General features: G+C 41.5%; 1 protein-coding gene across 1 annotated transcript; it reads right to left on the bottom strand.

Annotated features, from left to right (window-relative positions):
* Nucleotides 1–9,952: 9,952 nt before the first annotated feature.
* Nucleotides 9,953–13,142, bottom strand: LOC147445104 ((S)-coclaurine N-methyltransferase-like). Its single transcript, XM_086527582.1, has 8 exons — nucleotides 12,906–13,142; nucleotides 12,402–12,510; nucleotides 11,993–12,217; nucleotides 11,803–11,902; nucleotides 11,577–11,687; nucleotides 11,341–11,424; nucleotides 10,526–10,584; nucleotides 9,953–10,452 (listed from the first exon to the last, which is right to left on the bottom strand). Exons 1-8 carry the CDS (start codon nucleotides 13,075–13,077, stop codon nucleotides 10,263–10,265), a joined length of 1,050 nt encoding a protein of 349 aa, XP_086383708.1. The 5' UTR covers nucleotides 13,078–13,142; the 3' UTR covers nucleotides 9,953–10,262.
* Between the last annotated feature and the right edge of the window lie 4,071 nt (nucleotides 13,143–17,213).

Genomic DNA, 17,213 nt, shown 5'->3' with positions numbered 1-17,213 from the left:
CTCTCGTTATCGCTCTAGAAGGGAATCCAGGTGGCTCTCTTTTTGGAATTCTCATAGGAATTTTCATGTTTGGTGAAGGCATTTGTGGTCCTTTATTGACCAAATATCCACCTATGTCTAATGCAGTCCATGGATTTGTGCTTTCTACAGCTCTGTATTCTCATCCATACTTGTCAACAACTATAGACTTCCATTGATGATCGACTTCGTATGTATCTACATATAAGAGCTTGTAAGTTGTCAACTCTTCTGGGTATGGCTCTGAGCACATGTAAAGGTTGACCTCATTGTCGTCGAACATATCTATTCAGTCCTTCACTCTCATGATCGTTCATCCAACTTCTCTCAACAAAATTGGTCTTTATCAACTGCAAGTTTGGAAGATCCATTGTGGGTGGATGCTCCTCTATCACTGGGATTTCGAAGCTTGTATAAGGTGAGTTTGACTCTAAAGAGAACATGATCTCTGGTCTTAACAGATCTAGCTTGATGTAAGAAGGCTTATTCCAAAGTGTTGAAGTGCATTGGTTATGGAAAAGTTGAAACTATGTCCAAAACCGCGACCGTTTTCTCACAATTCTCTCAAATTGTTGATTTTAGACACCCTTAACTTCCGGATGAACTTTGAGGCCTTAAACGAAGTTTTTTTGGCGCTAACCAATAATGAATGACCCATAGGGTCTTTAATTGTTGTTCAGAGTTGACACTGAACAACAATAGGGTCTTTAATTGTTGTTCAGGGTTGACACTCACCCATAGGGTCTTTAATTGTTGTCCAGGGTTTACACTAAATCTTGTAGAGCTACTCTGGAGCTTCATTTTGATAAAAAAAAGTTTCTAAATCCGATATCGGATACTCAAGTTATGGTTAAAATAGTCAATATGTGCCTGGAGACTTCATACGCGTATGATGTCTATTGGCTCAGAATTGCTCCAAACTTTAACTGTAGACTCTCCTTGATGTAGTCTTAACCAGTCTCAGTTTGTGATTCTGACACTTTTAGACAAGTCTATCAGTCCTTTTTCTGTTTGTTGTTGTCTGCAACTTCTCGGGAAGGTTTACTAAGCCAAAAGTGATCCAAATATAATGAAGCTTGGTCTCTATGCCTATTTTGTGATGGAAAACACTTTTGTGAGCTTAGATGTAACTTTTAACCTCTAATTTGGCACTTGAGACATCATACGCGTATGATGTACAAAAGGAAGTGATTTTTGTCCCACTAACTCCTTATCACTCAAGCAACTAGCAACTTTCAAATTTCAATTTGAACACTTTTTGTGCAATTTATGGTCACTACAAGCAGAACCTTGTCCAATTTCTGCCTTTTGGCACTTTTTAGCCCAAATGTGCTCCAAATGCAATGGTCTTCTTTTATGCTCTAGGACACTAGGATACCCAGATTTGGTTCCTAAGACATCATGTGCGTATGATGTCTTTTTGCTCAAATTTCACTTATGCTTCTACCCAAGGTACTCCTTGATACATACAACAATATGTGATCACATCAAATTTTGGATGTCAAAATTGCTCAAAATCACTACTTTTTGACCTTGCCTTTTTGTATCTGCAAAAATCTCTTTAAATGCAAAAACATGTGTCCAAATGAGATGAAATTTTGCAAGCAAGCTTAACCTCCTCATTCCCCAACCCCCTGTGTGGTCAAAAGTGCAATTGGACTGTCAGATCTGGCCTTGAGACATCATACGAGTATGATGTCTATGTGCTCAAAATTGGCCCAAACTTGGTCTTTAAGCTTGTCTTGCGGTGCTTAACACCTTGGTAAGCTCATATCTCAATTTTGATCCCTAAAAGTGCCCTTTAGACATCATACGCGTATGATGTATAACTGGTCAGTTTGAAGTGAAATTTGCTCTAGAGGTTCCTCACTACACTGGCAACTCACAACAACTTTCAAAATTGAATTTAACCACTTTTTGTGCAATTTATGATCACTCCAAGCAATCACTTTGCCTAGATCTGTCTGTGGTCTTTGCAAACCCAAAAATGCTTCAAATTTAATGAAATTTGGCCTATTTGCTTTCTAAATGCTGTAGATCACAACGGTGCACTCAGATGTAACTTTTGACCTCAGATCTGCTCAAAATGGACTTCTGTTTCTACCCAAGGTGCCCCTTGATGTGTACAGCAAGAATATGTGCTCATAGCAAATTTTGGTACTCAAAAATGCACAAAATCATCACTTTTGACAAGGAAATCCCCTCAAAGAGTAAAATCTCCTCAAAACTCAATCTATAAGCCCAAATGATATGAAATTTGGTGTATGTACTCAACACAACAACATGCAGAAGATAGGTAAAAAGTCAAAAATTCAAATTTGCTGTCAGAATCACCCCTCAGACATCATATGCATATGATGTTTGCTGATGAATTTTTTTATAGAATTCATTCACAAGCATCCCCAAGCCTCTAGCACTGCTTTTCAAGCACTTCTACCAGTTTTCATGCAAAAATGTGCTCAGAATCACAAGTTTTTCTTTTTTGTGTTTTCGACACTCCGTCTTTTGTCTTTTGGGTGTCCAGGGTTGGTCAAAACATTAGTTTCAAGATGTACTTAGGATAAAACCCTCCTTATGAACCCTCTGGTACAGTCAAATTTTTCAAATTTGGTCTCCAAATGCTTGTTGAGACAGCATACACGTATGAAGTCCAAGTTTACAGAATTTCAGTTTTTCTTCACAACACCCTTGCATATGCCCTCTTATATGCACAACACCAATCAGTCATCAAAAAATGTCAACAAAAAACTGTTTATTGCTTTTTTCCCTCAAAAGCAGACTTTTCAGAGATTCTAAATGTAAACAATACTTCAGCAAATAAATCAATGAGATGAATAGCTCTAGATCAAAATCAACATGTCCTACCTAAAGCTACTCCTACACATCATATGGGATTTTGCATTTATGAATAGAAAAACGCTTCAATGCCACACACGAACTAGCAAACACTTTTATCACCTCACAAATCACTCAACCACTAGCAACTACTCTAATCTACCACTAATACTACAAATCCTAACTAAATCTATCTAATCGTAGACCTTCGGCAAGACACAGGCTTCCTGGCTATCCACTTGATCTTGAAATAACCTCTTCCCAATCCACTTAAGAAAAATGCTTTCTTTAACCAAAACTAAAGCTAGCAACCATCACACGAGTGTTAGTAGGACTAACTACTCAAGCCCTTGTGTCCCCGGCAATGGCGCCAATGTTGTGGGAGTGAATGACAACACCTATAAGGTGCATGCAACACAACCTAGATCAACATAATGTCAATCTAGGACACAGATGACCCGATAGGCGCACAGAGGCAATGTCTTTAGCTTGTCGGGCTGAGACTATCCCACGCATACATAGCTCTTGCCGAGCCTAGCACGATGGTGTTGTCGGATCTCCAATGTGATGAACGAGCAGGGAGTTGCGTCAGGAAGAAGCTCACACTCTCTCTCTTTCTCTCTCACACACAGTCGACGGCAGCTTAAAACTTGATCATGATAAAAGTTCTCCATTACAAAATGACCTCCATATGTTAAACCTAAAATAGAGTTCAAGGGGTCAAATGGCTTTGTATTTACAATCTGGAAGTGCCATTGCACCTTGGCTTCTGCAACTAGACTAGCTAAATGATGTTTCTAACCATAATCCGTAGCATTTCATAACTCTTAAAAAATAAGGCTTTGTTAAGTTATGTCGTGTTGTTGACCCACGGGTCAACAGTGGGAAACTACAATGGACATTCTCCCATATCGCGTTGTGTTAGCGGGTTGCTGCGACAGACGTCTACAGCATAGCTTTTTGGTACAAACATAATGTCAATACTCGGGGAAGTGACTCGGATGGGGCACGGAGACTCTTTGAGATCGTCAATCTCAAGAAGTGAACCTTAACAAGCAAACACACCAACTCAACAAGCAAACCAACACTCAATGATCAGGAAAATCTGCCTATGTCCTTTCTCACAGCTCTAGGTCATCACGCCATTTCGACACTCGAACGGACTCGAAATGCAACAAAACTTTAGGAGGAGGTCTAGGACAACTAGGGACACTATCCTACCAAGCCTAGTTGCAATCCAACAAGGTACCAAAATCACGATCCATCGTGAAAAAGGTCCTGAAAATTGCAACAAAACATATTAGGAATGTCGCCATATGGTCTAAGAACACTCTCCTATGGTCAAAATGACTAAAAATAGTAATTTAAGCACTCAAATCTGCAATTAAGGCTCACAAACGCGTAGTCGCGAACCACAGCAAAACTAACAATGCTTACACTTAAATAAAAGAGCAAAAAAAGAAGAACATAGTGCAAGTTTCAAAACTAAAATCTGATTACCCAATCATTAGCTGCGATGGTTACAAGTTGGAGCTTCATAGTCGCTTGAGCGTAGGTACAGTAGAGCTCTTTCTTTTCTAAAGATAAGCCTTCTTTCACATTAAGGTTATTGACCTTTATACTTAGGACATTCTAAATGGCCAATGGTGGCTGGTTCACATGGACCTTTACAATTGTCATGACAGAATTATAACTCAGGGAATTGACCTGCTACTCTAAAATTAGATTTACATAGAGTATCACTACACTAGCTCATCAAAATAATAAACTACAAATGTGGTGTCCAGCTATGTGTCCGGCCAGGTGGACGCCCGTTCGTTCAATCCTCAAACACATTGTGTCACGACACTTTGTCGTGCCACAACACGATATGGGAGGTGACTATAATGGGCATCCCCCCATATCTCATTGTATCACGACATAACGCGATATGGGGGGTGACTAAGATGGACGTCCCTCCATATTGCATTGTGGCACGACACTTGACACTTTGTCACACCACAACGCGATATGGGGGTTGGCTACGATGGAAGTCCCTCCATATCACATTGTGATGCGACACTTACAACGTGATATGGAGGGGCGACTAGTGGCCTCATGCACTATTCGCATTATAGCATGACATTTATCTCTCTCGTAAGCACAACATAGTCTTGTATTTTGGCATGACATAAATAAGTAAAGAGCTTATGTGAATATCCATAGTGGCACAGAAATAGTTGTCATGCCACAACGCTAAGTAGTGAGCGGTCGCGGAATGTAGACCTCCTCCTTGCGTTATGTCGCGACACTTATTGACACTAAGTTTGACATTATTACCAAGCATCAAAAATGAAATATAGAGGTGCAGGTAAAGGAACAAGATAGTATAACAATTATGTAATTTCAAAGAAAGACAAGCTCAAGAGGTGATCGATACACTATCTCGTTTATCCCTTCCTACTAATCTCCCTCTTCCTTTATCTTCAATGGTTTCTTATTTGCATTGCTTTCTCCCAAAGACTTTCCCTTCTTGTTTGGTTTGTTTTTCTTCTTTGGCTCCTTCTGAATTGCTTTTGCTTCGGCTAGCGTTTTCTCTACCTCCTTTATATCCATCATCATCTTATGAGAGAGCCGCTTCTTTACCGCTCTTCTTGTTCTCCATACCCGATATGTGTAGATGTGGGCGAGTCTAGGATTGCGCACTCAATGTGCTTTATATAAGCACGATGCTCACCCAACCCAGACACGTGTCATGGTGTGGTTGAGCTTGCCTCGGACTGTGTGATGTTTTCAATGCATCGATGTTATTGCCTTTATTAGAGCGGCTAAAATGACATCATGAAATTCTTATAAATATGAGATTCTTCTTTGCCCTCCTAGTCCTAGCCAAATCCTTCTTACTCCCGTCCTTGCCTTTGAAGATTTTTTTGCCTCCTTCCACAAGTGGATCCCTTCTAGATCGAGATAGAGGAGAAGCTGCCTTGCTCAAAGGAAGCACCTAAGAAGAAGCTCTTCCGCTTTCTCTACCAATTTGGGTTTGAGCAGTGGGAGTAGGAAATGAACGCAATATTTAACCCTAGCTTCTCATTCCAAGAGTGGCTGGCTTCTGCAAGACATTTCTTTGTAGAGTTTCATCAGACATACAAGCAACAGACAATCAACGGCACATTTGAGTTCGAGTATTCTCAATATTTTCATATGAAGGACATTAAGTTCTGACCATTCTAAGAAAGATGTTTTCTACAAGAGCAGCCTCAAGCCTTGCATAGGAACAACATCAAATGTCCAATACAGAACCAAAAGTGTCATGTGGCGGAAAATTATGATGGGTTCATATTGTTTTTGAGTCTCACTCTAGATGATATATTCAAAACCTAATATATTAAAGTAAAACTTAAATGTAATTTTCTTAAGCATTTACTCGACCATGATATTGCATATTTTTATGTCACATACCATTAGAATAAGAAGTATGTGTCATATCCTAATATATAAAAAATCATTGGTCACAATCATCACTCAATAACCAAGATCCATGTCGTTATTTTTTCCCTAAAAAGTATAGCTTAATATTTGCCATGTATAAGGATTAAGCTTCATTGCGTTATTCTTAAGTCCCAATTCCTTAATTTTTCATTCAAAATTTGATATAAGACATTTTTGGAAATTTCAAGGGTATTTTGGGGATTTCCATAAAATTGTGATGGTAATGTTGGTAATTTTTATGTAAAAACTATAGTATCTATACAATTCTAATTATCACAATCTCATGTGGCTCTTTCCCTCTTAGTGCTAGCAATTATATCACAACAAATATCAAAATCATCAACAAAGTATGGTCTAAGAGAGGTTTCGAAATGCATATAGAATAAAGAAAACACAATCCTCCTCCCCACCCAATAAGACAAGGAAGAGGCTTCACTGACTTCTCGATGTAAAGTGATTTTTTGGGAGGACAACATGACTTCTGAGCTTCTACTTTCAAGACAATGATTGAGGTCACTTACACCCAATATTCTTTGATTTGTGTGTGCATCCTCAAAGAGTATGTATTGTATGGAAATTTTGGGAGAGTTTCGCTACGTAGAGTAACAAATGACCCCGAGTTGCTGAACTTCCTAACCATCATTTGTGAAACAAACCCAACAGTGCATGAAATCAACTATACCTTGAGCGCATGTATTATAAATGAAGCAAATGTACATGACTATATCAATCCTTCCACTACAATAATCTGTACTCATAGATGAGACGAATAACACTACATCACCCTTGCCTTGAATAAGTCGTATAATCAAGGTTGAAATTACACAAGGCGAGATGAGAGAAATGTGAGACGTAAGCACTCCAACAATGGCGCGTAGACCTTGAGTTCAAGGAGCTGGACTCAATTGCAATTGGCGATCGTTGCATGATAACTGACCTAGCAAGCAATCGATGTGAGCACTATCAATGGGATGGCAAAGACAACAAGGCCGACACTTACGCGCAGACGGCGGCACTGCCTGCTGTGAGAGAGAGAGAGAGAGAGAGAGAGAGAGAGAGAGAGAGAGAGAGAGAGAGAGAGAGAGAGAGAGAGAGAGAGAGAGGGGGGGGGGGGGGGGGGGGGGGGAGGGCAAGCTGGTTGGGCATGGCTTCAAAGAGCACCCCGTGCATAGGCTGAGAGGGAGCTCAAAGAGGTGCTGGTGGCCTATGCTTTGCAGAGGGAGGTTGAGCGGACGTCGAGGATTGGGAAAGTTTTCAGAACGCTGCTTTTGACTGCTTTGAGCGAGAGAGTAAGAGAGAGAGAAAGATATGCTATTTTAACTAGTAAGCCTAAAAAATAGACTAAAAAGGCTAAAAGAGTTCCTAAAAAATATGTACACAATTTTGATAGGCACCATGCCTATATCACTACCTGCAAGTGCAAGCAGGCAGTGCCAACAAAAGATCAAGCATAAGTGCATTACTTTCCTTAATTTATGCACTAGAAAAAAAATAGCACTCCGTCAAACCAAGCACAAATAGACTTCGGTGGGCATATACCATGATTGGACACAAAGCACAAGGCACAAGACTTTTCAATTGGGTCCTTCTACAGATGTCTTTGCTCCAAGTCTTATTCATGTGATGTTGTCACGAATCATAGACTCTGTCAAAACCTTACAATTCTTGCCATGCGCACCCCAAATATATAGATGTATTACACCTTATTCCACTCAAAATTGTCCACGTAATTCTATAGAATCATTTCAAATTGTGGTCTGCATAATTCTTTCAATTCGTCCATGATTTTGGAAACAACTATGCAACAATCGTTATATAATTAATTGATCATGTGAAAGTCCTGTTAGATTTCACTCTTTTCACTCCCTTTTTAAATTGATTTGTTTCTATTGTCGTAAGTAGTTATTCTACTCTTTTCACATCCTTTTAGTTTTGGATTTTGAAGAATTTTATCATATCACCATTCCAGACAACGTGTATACTCAACAAAATGAGCAACTTGAAGATGTATATACTAGTGTATAAAACATACTACATGATATGATGTGCACTCCATGCGTGCCTATGTACCTACTAATGATAATCATCGTATGCCTTTGAAAAGACTTCATGACCTTTTAAAGGAGAACAATGCCGACACTTACGCGCAGACGACGGCACTGCTTGCTGAGAGAGAGAGAGAGAGAGCAAGCTGGCTGGGTACGGCTTCAAAGAGCACCCCGTGCATAGGCTGAGAGGGAGCTCAAAGAGGTGCTGGTGGCCTATGCTTTGCAGAGGGAGGTTGAGCGGACGTCGAGGATTGGGAAAGTTTTCAAAACGCTGCTTTTGATTGCTTTGAGCGAGAGAGTAAGAGAGAGAGAAAGATATGCTATTTTAACTAGTAAGCCTAAAAAATAGACTAAAAAGCCTAAAAGAGTGCCTAAACAATATGTACACAATTTTGATAGGCACCACGCCCAGATCACTACCTGCAAGCAGACAATACCAACAATGCCTTAAGGAAACAATCTAGAGTTCAACCATAACCATGAGAGCATCTGGACTGAAAAGCAAATGATGTTGCTTCATCTTACAGGCTGCTGCTCAGTCACTTACATTAAGAGTTTTGAAAACTTTGTGGAAATGTGATCATTCATAAGCAAATCCAAAGAGAAATGCAGAAAGGAAAAAACGATGGGCACCAAAAGAGCAACAAATCAAGTCCACACACCCATCAATACAATTGTATTTTTTTTCCTATCACTACTTTACTAAATAGAGCTATGCACTAGCATACTTGTTTATTTTTAATTTTGATCAAAGAGATCATCGACTCTATTAAAGTACTTCTAAATTATATATATATTTTAGATTGCTTGTTGGTTGTTACAATGTCCTCAATTTCATGTCTACTAAATCCTTCATCATTATTAAATCCGCTCTTTTATGTCAGTAGCCCAACACCTTTCTTTAGCAACACCTATCAAGCAAGACTAGTTTCTCTATATCGAGGTCCCAACAACCCGCCACCCCCCACCCCCCAACAACAACACACATAAGAAATGCCAGCTTGATGTGCCTGCACCCAGCCATACTAAAGGCCACCAATAGGTTCCCAACACCCCAAACTGCAAGAACAGTCACGACATCGGCGAGAGAATGACTCACGGAACATCCTGGTGTTTGTTCCAGCACTACTAAAACTCTACTGTCACAAACATGAGGTAAACAAGCTAGTACAAAGGCAGAGAGACCACTCTACTTCTAGAATCCCAAAAGCTCGGCCATAGCCAAGTAAGAAGAGGAGCATCATAGGCAATGCACTAAGTGGTGGTCAGAAAAACCAAGATGATACCTAAAGAGGCGTACAAGAGTATATCATTGACAGTGCACAACAAAGGAAAAGAGCAAAAAAGTTGCAACCAAAGTAGAGGGAGAGCAGCCAACCATTGAAAAAGGCGGAAAAAGTTGCAAGAAAATGAGTAGATATCAATGACATGTGGGCCTTGGCCTGAGTCATCACAAATCCCATGGTTAGAGATCGTCTCCTTGAGAACATCCAACTTCAACAACTAAACTCTCATCAAGTGTTATTCCAACCAGTAACCTCCAAAAACTGACATCTACTTTAATGACAAACTTACTTGTAAGATTGGCAGAAAAGGATATAATCTGATTGTTGTCTAGGACTTGCAATATGTAGTCTTCTTTCTAGATGACTTGTGATGCTTACACCAATCAGTCAAATGTACAACGTTTTGAAGGTCATATCATTTGGATAGTCCTCTAAAGAATAGCATGAAGGGTAAAGAAAAATCTCATCCGGTTCATTTCCATCCTATATGGCAGATATCAGGTTTGATTATGAACAACTGTTTTCATTTGAGTGATATGAAAGAAATCAAGAACGATCGCGTTGAGTGCCAAAATTTGTAAATCACGGTTCACAGCTGGCAACCCTTTCACTTCTTCTTGAACAAATAATGAGAGACCATCCATTCTTCCCCATCATTGTAGCCAAATAGCTCTGCAACTGCAATGAAAAATGTCCTCCAATACACCCACCATTTTCCTGCTGCAGGCCCATATGTTTTCTCGAACAAGGATTTCACTGCTTTCGTATTTGAGTCCATCTTTTTCAGCCACTCCTCGCTACATAAAGGTCATATCAAAAAGAGCTATGGAACAAAATAATACCACAACTCTAATCCGTGTTCCCAAATACCTTGTCTGCGAATAGTGCTTTCCATTCACACGCCAATGATCCACTATACTCACATTATCCTGCCAGGAAAAAAGTAAAACGAACTTTCAAGCAGCCTTCCACAGCAACCAGCATTACAGGCCCACAGCATCAAAAAATCAAAGCCTTTGTGGCTCATGCAGGGATTACAGTCTCAATTTCAAAGGAGAATTTTCAGTCTTTCCCAACTCCTAGGTTATATTTCATCTTATTTCTATACACAATTTTTTTAGTTTTAAATATTGAAGGTCCTGAACCAAAAAAAATAAAATCTAAAGTTGATAATCAACTCTGTTTTTCTTCCCGTTTCTGCCCGACTGATTGATCCTTTAGAACTAGAACCATAAAGTGTTTGCCCCAATTTTATGAAGTCACTAACAACTAGTAAGTTGGTGCTTCATTTCAAAAGCTGAAATTACAATTACAGTTCAAACAGGCCATTAAATTGCTTACACACATTAGTTGTAAGCCTTGCATGTTAATACTCCCTTGAAAAAATGATTACGAGAATTACAAACTCACAAATCCACAAACTTATGGTGTCACACCACTTGCGAATGGCCTGACAATCTGTGCATACCATATGGAGTGCATGAGTTCTTTTCAAAGTGTTAAAAATAAAGTACACCTCAAGATGAAGATGCAACCTGCCACAACATCCATTCTAAATTTGACATGAAACTATCCAAGCCTTGATTTCGAATTGTACACAGGCAGTGCCTCAAGGAAAACCTCCATACTTCTATCAAACAACAGACAGTTGCATACAATTTCATGATTGGTCTCGCAAAGCACACCTGGAAATAAAGAAGTAAACTATCTGCAGCCATGGTACCTCCAGTAAAAAAGTACCTTGCCATCCAGTCATCCTCACCACTATCCTGTCAAAATTGTTAGGCTTAAAGCATAAGCATGCAGCTTTCACCATGCATACATTGTTAAGAGCCACAAAGATTAAAAATGCAGCAACAAACTTGCCTCTAGTGAAAAAAGAAGAACAATGCTACGACATATGGACGATTAAAAGTCTTACCTCGAAGTGATATGCAAAGGTTTTGTGACAAAAAATGTGAACAAAGAGAAGGCTTTCTGAATGCATCCAGGTTGAAATTTTGTACAGAAGCTTTTCATAATTTTTCATGTGCTGAAAATATCAAACAAACAAACCAGGTTTATACCAACTTGTTAGTGCATTCGTGTAAAGGGTAGAAAAGTGGGCATAGCACTGTAATCTTCATAGGGAGAGGATTTCTCATAACCTCAAACATTTCAATGGAAAAAATGCGGTCGAAGGTAGCATTTGCCTCAAACGAGTTTATGTCGCATGTGATTACAGTTACATTGAGAAAACCATTCCGCCTGCAGCCAACAATCCCGTTTCAGTATTTTAAAATGTGTTCAGCATTCTAAAATGACCTTCTAGTCAAAAAGCAGTTTTAATTACGTCACCGGCACTCATCCTCTATCAGCTTCTTCTGTGTTGTCGAATTGGAAACACTTGTAATGTTGCAATTTGGAAAATTCTTTGCAATGTATAGAGACAAGGATCCCCAACCACAACCAAGGTCCAATACTGTCTGCCCATCTCTTAAGCAGGCCCTCTCACAATAAAGAGCTAGCATTGTTTCCTCTGCTTCATCAAGGGTAGTTAATTTGGAATTGAAGAGTGCACAGCTGCGAAAAGAGACACGAGCACACTTCTAAAACCTCGTGTTTATGTAATGCTCTATACTGATTCAACACTTAAGTCATTAAAGATCTAGTGTGCTAACAATACATTTTGATGGTTTAATCAGGTGAGGTACAGAATTTAAAGCGACTACATTAAAGAGTTTCAATAAAAACATGACTTAGAGACCTGTATTTGAGGTGCTTCCCAAGGACCAGCTGATAGAACTCGGCAGGGAGCTCGTAGTGTTGCTCATTGGCAGCCTCTGTGTGGATCGCAATTGGAAGTTTTTTCAAAGCTTCCATATAATACAACATCCATACTTAGAAGTTCACATTCATAAAATGATCTTGTAGTACTTATGCAGCACTTGTTTGCGGAACAAGAAGGGAAAAAAGGAAAAGAGCAGAGAGGAGGTGATTCTCTTATGTAGTTAAAACATCAATAGAGAAATTTTAAGTGCCAATCTTAGAAGTCAAAGCGTGCAGATATAAACCCACATTGTACATTTACACGAGAGACAAAGGAGGGAAACTCCTGAATGCTAACAACTAGTGGAACTCATATGGTGTCTAGGACTTCAAACATCTCTGTCCACAATGAATGGCAGCGAGTGTGCGTGTGTGTGCACGCGAGCACGAGCGAGAGAGAGAGAGAGAGAGAGAGAGAGAGAGAGAGAGAGAGAGAGCTTACATTTCACGAAGTCGCGAAGATCCTGCAATTGGGCTTCAGCGGACGGCTTGGAGGAGCAACGGAGGCGAGAGGCGAGGAGGGACCTGGTGCCTTGGCGAATGATGAAGTCTGGTAGCATGTTGGCCTCGTGGGCGCGAAAGCCCACCTTCACCAGAGCATCGTAGAGGTTCATTTTGCCCACTCTGCAGTAGGCTACTGTAGGCCTAGTACAGACTCACAGAGCTCATCTCAGCAAAAACGCTTTCTAGATTTGGATGTTCCACGTAATAATTTTGACACGATGTCCGGTCCCCCTATCTCCCACGGGGACCCCAAGTCTAAAGAACACGCGTCTTTAAAATGACGCGTCACGTCAAGCGAGAGGTAACCCTACGGCCCCTTTCAGATTAGGCCGCACGTCTTTGCTGAGGTGGATGGCCCCTGACCACCCACGACACTAAGTGACACATAACATTAAAGAGGGGGGGGTAAGGGGATCGACGGCGCGGAAGTGGATGCGGGGAGCTCGAGGCAGATTAAACCCGGACGCGCGGCAAGTCAACGCGAAAAAGAACCCGGGCGGCGACTCGATTTGAACCCAGGGCCTCGTCGCCCAGATTGTGATGCATGGGGTAACCATCCCACCCGCGCGCACATGTTGTACCCATGGCCCGGGTTTTTGGGGTTTTATATTTAAAATATAGGCGTTGCCCGGGTTTAATCTGTGGTCGGGTTTAGTCTGTGGCCGGGTTTAGTTTTTAAGTGCCCATCTACGGCTGCAACCTCTCCGATTTTCGTGCGCGCACTTCTCTGCCCTCGATCCCCTTACCCCCCCCGCATTAATACTATGTGTTATTTAGTCCTGAGGCCTGACCACCATAGTCGTGCATGAGAGGGTGCTGGCTTCCAGCCACTATTGGGAATGGTGTCACATTGGGGGAGTCTCAGAACCTGGAAAAGCTAACGCACAACGAATCAAATTGCAGCTTTAGTGTTGGAGCTGAGGTTGGGCGGGCAAAGGAGGCCGACACACTTCATGGAAAAGTTGGCTGCTGAGGTGGAGAGCCAGGTCAGCCGTGCAACCATGGGCAACAACCCAGTGTGACAAGGGCATCCTTGGGCGCGACACCTGATTGGTGGGTCAGAGAGAAAAAGGTGGCCGCCTGCCCCAATGTGACACAGGCCTAAGTTGAAGTAACCCTAAGAGCGATGGCGTGAGGTCTACAAAGCTCCGCCTCTTCGTCGCCTCAACTGCTCCCTCGGGGAGATGACCTCCCACGTGTTCTCACCCGCACTAGGCCCCGACTCAAGACCCCCCGCACCACTCCCTCGTGCACAATAACTCCCCTGTCGCCCACATCGGGGGAGTTAATGGTCTAAACCATGAAGTGCTAACCCACCACAACCACTTAACCGCGCTGCTAAACGGAGGCGAATATCTTGAGTGAGCAGGCTCCAAGCAACCCGTCTCATTCGACATGGTGCGTGATTCTTCTCTCAGACACCTGCTTCCAACCCAACAGCAGGGTTTCATTCTTCGACTGATGAGGGCCCTATCGCTCCAACCGCCACTACAGCTCCCCCATACCCTCACCAAGGAGGAAGCGGAAGTGCTGCTGATGCAGAAGGCTTTGGACAAACTTCAGACGATAAGCCTCTTGTTATCCTTCCTGCTACCCAAGTTCGTAAGACTCAAGCAGATCTAGAGAACAGAGCTCTAATAGGTCTTTAGATTGGTCCCCGCACCCTGCTGTGACGTTTTGAGAGGGTGGATCAGGAACCACTAGGGTCCCATAGGGGTAGAGGTAGAGACCATCCAAGCCCTTCCAAAAAATCAATATGTATTTGTATTCAAAAATTCTGATATGGCATTATGTGTCCTTAGCTCTAGCCAATGGCAGCTTCGAACCTCCCTCTTTGCCTCTTCAAGTGGCACAAGGACTACAACGCAGAGCGTGATGCTCTTTCAAACTTCCCTGTCTGTGTGGAGTTCCCTAACCTCCCTCTGCACTTCCATAATCACCTTCGGGCTATAGGGGCTCAACTCAGAAAGGTGCTAGGGGGGCAACCCAGGGGCGATTACATCCCTGCTTGGCATCCGCAGGCTCTCATAGAGATGGAAACATCAGTGGACCTCCCACAAGAGATGGTGATAGCGGTGGACGATGGAGAATACTTCGTTCAGTCACTCTCATACAAATATCTGCCAAACGCATGCTTCCACTGTGGCATTAAGGGGCACTTCGTCCGATCAAGAATCCCAAACTAGCTCAAAAACCGACCACCCCAGTAGAAACAGACAACAAGTAGAGGTCTACAGGCCCATCGACGACCCTCCTCCAACCAGCTAAGGACTACAATCCTCCGACTGAGAAACAATCCAACGAGAGAAATTGTAATCGAAACGGCCTATGAACTTTGAGAATAGCAGAATTAAGAGAATTAGAGTGAGCATTTTTGTGAGATCACTTTGAGAACATAGAGGGTGAACTTAATTGATGGTAGCAACATAAACATAGTACTTCATTAACTTGGCATGAACAATACTTTTGCAAGAGAGAGAGTATTAGAGAACATAACAACAGTTGAGGACCGGATTTACTAGGAGCTGGTCCCCCTTCCAAAAGGCTTTTGTATTATAGATTCTCCCATCAAGAGAGACTTGGTACAATACAATCTTTGTGTTCCTTATGACCTTGGTGATGCTTTGAAGATGGAAAGCTTCATGCATCACCCGAGCATAACATAAACTTTGCAAAAAGCATTAACTATCCCAAGCCTCAGTCCCAAGGCTTCAAACACCTTCGAAGGTGGAGAGAGCTAGCGGGGAATGAGGGTAGGGAAGAGGAAGAAGAATCATTCATAGGAGAAAGAAATAGTTCCTCACTTATCATCACTCTTCTTGCTTAGCATAGCATAATAGCATAGTAATGAAGATGAAGAAGATGGCAAGCTTAAGCATTGAATCATGATCTCTTGGTTGGATTTGCATTCCATAGCCAAGATTGTTGGTGTAGTCTCTCAACTTCTTAACAAGCTTGGAGAAGGAGATGGAGCTCTTGCACTTTGCACTTCACACAATGAGAGAGAGTGTGTGTGTGTGGGAGAGTATACCCCCTCTCATGCTTGGTCCACCTCTCTCTCTCTCTCTCTCTCTCTCTCTCTCTTATTGTTTAATTATATCATTTGAACATGTGTCCTCTTTTTCCTCTTTGAGAGAAAGAACTTAATTATTTATTTTTGTGCATCTAAATTCTCATTGGACCCCTTTAAAGCCTATCCAATAGCATTCAAGCACATCATGTGTCTGTTATTCGTCCTAAGTCATTTGGTTTGAATTGAACACTTCAAGCACTTGGTCAATTAAGCATGGAAACGGTTTATGCCTCTTGAGAGTTTATCTTTGAATTGAACACTTCAAGAACCTTAGTCATTTAAGCATGAGAATCACCTCAAGTTTGGGCAAGGTTCCCACAAATACTTTAAGCACTTTAGTTAGCAAGCCGACAAGCACCTCATATTTGAGTAGGATTCCCACCTCAAGGTCAACCCTAGCTTGCCTAAGGTCAAAGGACTTTTTAACACTAACTTTTGGAGGTCTTTAATGAAGCTAACCCTAAGGTCTTTTAATCTTCATTAGATGCACATTGCTCTTTGATAGACTACCTCTTTTTGGACCCCTATTGAGATGCAACCATCTCTCTTCTTGGTCCCTTGTTGAGGTAGATCTAGAAGCACTTATTGCACATTGCTCTTTGGTAGATGGTTTCCTTTTGGACCCCTATTGAGATGCAACCATTTCTCCTTTTGGTCCCCTGTTGAGATAGGTCTAGAAGCACATATATATATCCTAACTCTTGTTCCCCTTTTATCTTCCCATATTGATCAATTTAATATGAGAAAATCATTTGGTAAAGTTAGATATTATATTTTATGATAGAAATAAGCCCGGGGCTCCCAATAGATTTGTTATTCTAGCTTTTCTACCTAAGTGGGAAGACTCGGAGGTTGCTGATTCAATCGGTCATGACTCGGGTGGGGAGGAGGACTCAGAGTCTCAGTTAGAGACACGAGTAAATAAGGCAGACAGAGAGACTATTATTGACCTCAATAAAGCCTCTCCCATCCCTCACAACAAAGAAAATGTGGTCTCGAAACAAAAGGGGACCTCTGAGACAAGCCCCTTCCCCATGGACGTACACAAGGACAAGAAGAGGACTCAAAACTCAGTGATGCAGGCATCACCTCATACCTAGAGCAAAAATCACAAAGATCGTCGCAATAATAGATTAAAGGTCTATCTTGGAACATAAAAGGGTTGTCTGACCC

This window comes from Adiantum capillus-veneris, chromosome 13 (assembly GCF_014529385.1).
Source record: "Adiantum capillus-veneris isolate H3 chromosome 13, ASM1452938v2, whole genome shotgun sequence".
Taxonomy (NCBI): Eukaryota; Viridiplantae; Streptophyta; class Polypodiopsida; order Polypodiales; family Pteridaceae; genus Adiantum; species Adiantum capillus-veneris.
This window is presented reverse-complemented; position numbering and strand designations above follow the sequence as displayed.

Excerpts from the sequence above, each read along its gene's own strand:
- LOC147445104 (XM_086527582.1), bottom strand. The coding sequence starts at position 13,077 with ATGAACCTCTACGATGCTCTGGTGAAGGTGGGCTTTCGCGCCCACGAG. Across the intron at positions 12,218-12,401 it reads GGGAAGCACCTCAAATACAG|CTGTGCACTCTTCAATTCCA; the intron begins GTCTCTAAGTCA and ends CTCTTTTCGCAG. Across the intron at positions 11,688-11,802 it reads TTTCCATTGAAATGTTTGAG|CACATGAAAAATTATGAAAA; the intron begins GTTATGAGAAAT and ends TGATATTTTCAG.